Source organism: Gregarina niphandrodes (assembly GCF_000223845.1).
Source record: "Gregarina niphandrodes unplaced genomic scaffold scaffold00053, whole genome shotgun sequence".
NCBI classification, from domain to species: domain Eukaryota; phylum Apicomplexa; class Conoidasida; order Eugregarinorida; family Gregarinidae; genus Gregarina; species Gregarina niphandrodes.
The window spans coordinates 64,330-67,885 of NW_011645820.1; the positions used below are offsets into that span (position 1 = coordinate 64,330).

A 3,556-nucleotide genomic window follows, 5' to 3' on the forward strand; every position below is an offset into this window, starting at 1 on the left:
CTAGATGCAGCTGAATCGTTTGATACAGTCAAGACACACTTAAGGCACAGTTTTCCCGCATCTTGGAACACTCAGACACAGTTTTCCAGGACGTTGGAACAGCCCAGACACAAAACAGGAAAACCAAATTAGGTCGTGATTTGGTCGTGTGGAACAGAAACACAGTGTCAACGCTTGTATCTCCGAAAAACGCATCGACACGTCCGAGTACCTCGTAGGACGGGAGGTGCCCAAGCCCGTATTCCGTCATACTAAAAATTGTACCTGCCCTTTCCGGCATTGGCCGGCTCCGGATCATTACTCTTTGGTCGTTCACCAGTTGTTCCGTAATTCTTGCCGCCGCTGGGAAAGAACTACGACATAAATTTGTTCGGTTCTCGATCACTGGCAGAGGTTTTGTAGGAAGCAAGAAAATCTCTTGTAGCATTCTGGACCTAGCCCCCTGAGGATATGAGATCAAGACCTCGGGGACAGACGTGTGCGAAAAACCCTGTTACTTGTAACGTGTTTGCATTTCAAACACACCTCGAAAATCCGGGCTAATTTTAATCTCACCAGGACGAATATGGTAACCTATCCGCCACTCCTACGGGACCCATCCCCTTTCGTTTCATCCCTTATGAGTACGTTCCTGCCACTGTGTTCTATTTTAGGCAACGTCGAGATCGGAAATGATGAGGATGGCGGATAAACTGAAGAAGCTGGAGGAGGAAATGAAGAAGGTGGTAGAGGAGAAGGAGGAGGAAATGAAGAAGGTGGTAGAGGAGAAGGAGGAGGAAATGAAGAAGGTGGTAGAGGAGAAGGAGCAGGTTATGAAGAAGGTGGTAGAGGAGAAGGAGGAGGAAATGAAGAAGGTGGTAGAGGAGAAGGAGGCGGAGATGAAGAAGGTAGTAGAGGAGAAGGAGGCGGAGTTGAAGAAGTTGGCGGAGCAACTAGCCAGCCGGTCTCGGATGCCGATTGAGACGCCGGGTGCCCTTCCTACAGAGCCTACTGAGGTGATAGTCGATAGTCAGGCGGCGTTCAATGACGTGTATATTCAGCGACCAGGATGTACCTCGCCTGCCCAGTTTGTAGCAATTATGCAAGGGGCCGCTGATGACGAGGCTAGTACCTCAGTAGGAGCTCTAACGCAATCAAGCGGCTGGGGCAAGTCGCGGTTATTCGCAGAGGTTTGCAGGCAATTCATGTGTATATATATAAGTATGGGTGAGAGCCTCAATAACTATCCCCGTAGGACCAAGAACTTCGCCCCGTTGGAAAGAATCCTCAACTGCCGAGAAGGGACTGCTAGTGATGTGGTGTGCCATTTAATGATGTGTCTGGCTGGTTATCTGACCGAGGCCTGCTCAGATGACCGCATAATCGGCCTTAGCTCCGACAGTTGGTTTCAGTACCAACTGGACCACTGGTCGCCGTCCTACCCGGTTGAAGAGCCCCTGCCGCCCTTGTCAATGGCCTCGGCTAGGAACACACTAAGCCGGGCGGTTGCGGGGTTCAAAACCCGTTTCTCGGTGCCTTACGTTTTAGTTCTATGCGATGAAGCTGCCGCGCTGTTGCAAGATGCCAATGTAGCCGAAATTCAGAAGTTCCGTCTCTTCAGACGAGCTTTCACAGTCGCGGGAATTACAGCCTGCTTTGCTAGCACGCAATCGAAGGTGCAGAACTTCGCCCCCTCGCTCCACCGAGATGACTCTCTCCGGCGGTACACTAGGGCTCATGTGGATGAACCGTGGATGCCGGCGCCCATCATTGCTGTAAGCGCGCATGATGTGTGTGCCGATACAGTCGCCTGGTCGCTGCCTCTTACAGACCTTCATTCCTCTCATACGCTGTCCCGGTTTGGCAGACCACTGTGGATGGCATTCTCCAAGCACTGCACACAGAGCTTATCCTCTAATACTGTTCTGTGTGCGGTGGCAAACAGCAAGCTAAACTTGAAGGTCGGTGCGCTGGGGGGAATTGCTGCAGTCATGTGTGTCGCCGCCATTAAGCCGACCCCGAGCGTCGAGATGGCCGACCAGCTCGTTCACAGTCACATGGCCACACTGATCCACGTTTCCAAGAACCGTGAGTTGCTTTATACGATGTATCCTTCGGAGCCGTACTTGGCGGAGGCGTCTTGCCGATACTTGCGTAAGAACATGGCGGTTGCTTTGCGGCAGCTGGTTAGGGCTGTCGGCCAACATGCGGTTGATACTGGACTCGTTGGCGAGGCCGTGGCGAGGCTGTGCTTAGTGATGTTGGGATACACGCCACTCGAAAAATCCCTGATCTCAATAAACAGCCTCTGGACTAGGATCGATGACAGTACGACTGAGAACGGCGCTGGGACTAGGGCCCTTCTCAACTTTAACCACTTCGCTCGGTTCAGAGGAAGGCTTACACAGAAGGCGTTGTATGGCGCGTTCGTAAGACGTGCCGCGCTATTCCCATGGAAGCTGAACCAGCGCGCATACGACTTGGTGCTTCCTGTTGCTGTGCTGGAATCAGAAGCCGATTTATTGGATCCGGGGCGAATGGGTGCTGTGTTTATTCAAGTGAAGAATCAGTCGAGAGGTTTGCAGGAGTCGGGGCTTTTCAAGGAGATGGCGGAGGAAGGCGCGATGGCTGGCTTGTCGGAGGATAGATGCTGGTACTGGGTGCTACAACGAGTGGTGCAGACCGGCTCCAAGTATCGAAGCGTCCGCTTCCCAAACCGTGCGTCGTTCTCCTTCACGCAGTTGCTTCGCGGCTTCGATGGTGAATGCCAAGGGCTGCTCAATGCGCTACTCCTGGGCAATACAAAGTTATTGGACGCCGTTGACCACGCTGAGAAACCCACGGCCCAACTCCAAGCTGAGAAATTGTTCTACGAACAGGTCAGTTGGCTGGCTGGGGCGCAAAGTGACGACGGAGAATCTCCGAGAAACCGTGCGCAAGCCGAAATGCCGTCAAAGCGGGCTCGACGCAATTAGGCATCACACACACAAGTTGTCATGTCGTTCATCCTCGAACGCTCTAGCGCTACGCGCGTCGCAAAAGCAGCCACTCAAGCCAACAGAGAGCCTCTTCTTTTTTTCCCTCTCCTTTTTTTCCCTCCCCTTTCACGTTTATTTGACCCAACGTAAAACGTAGTTCATCTCCATAAACGAGCCCGTGCTCTCCAGTAAGGGATGACACTCTAGTAGGGGCCCGTGACGGACGGGCTGCCAGGTTCGTCCGTCATCACCCCCTTCCCCAGTTTGCCTCAGTCCAATAACATTTTGACATTGCCATATCGTGCTCGAAGAAGAGCGCCGTGAATACTTTACGGTTGATCGATTGTGCAACCGACGACTCCGAAGTGGGCCCGCTGTCCCCACAACGAGGCCAGTCACCACTTCCAGACGAACCTCTGGGAACTTCGTTACAGGTATGAACATCGTCGCACAACGAGGCCATTCCCCGGTTGATGGTGAATCCGAGTTGTATGGAGCTCGACTGGGAGTTAGGCTCGACTGGGATTTAGGTACGATGAAGCAAGACTGGAGCCAAGACTAAATGTTTGTGGGGACGATAACTCAGGCAGGTAAGCACG

The 3,556-nt window shown here is 52.8% G+C and overlaps 1 protein-coding gene across 1 annotated transcript; it reads left to right on the forward strand.

Annotated features, from left to right (window-relative positions):
- Positions 1-671: 671 nt before the first annotated feature.
- GNI_165690 (hypothetical protein) lies at positions 672-2,954 on the forward strand (the record flags this gene model as incomplete). Its single annotated transcript, XM_011134891.1, has 1 exon — positions 672-2,954. The coding sequence occupies one exon, from the start codon at positions 672-674 to the stop codon at positions 2,952-2,954; it is 2,283 nt and encodes a 760-aa protein (XP_011133193.1).
- Positions 2,955-3,556: the final 602 nt, after the last annotated feature.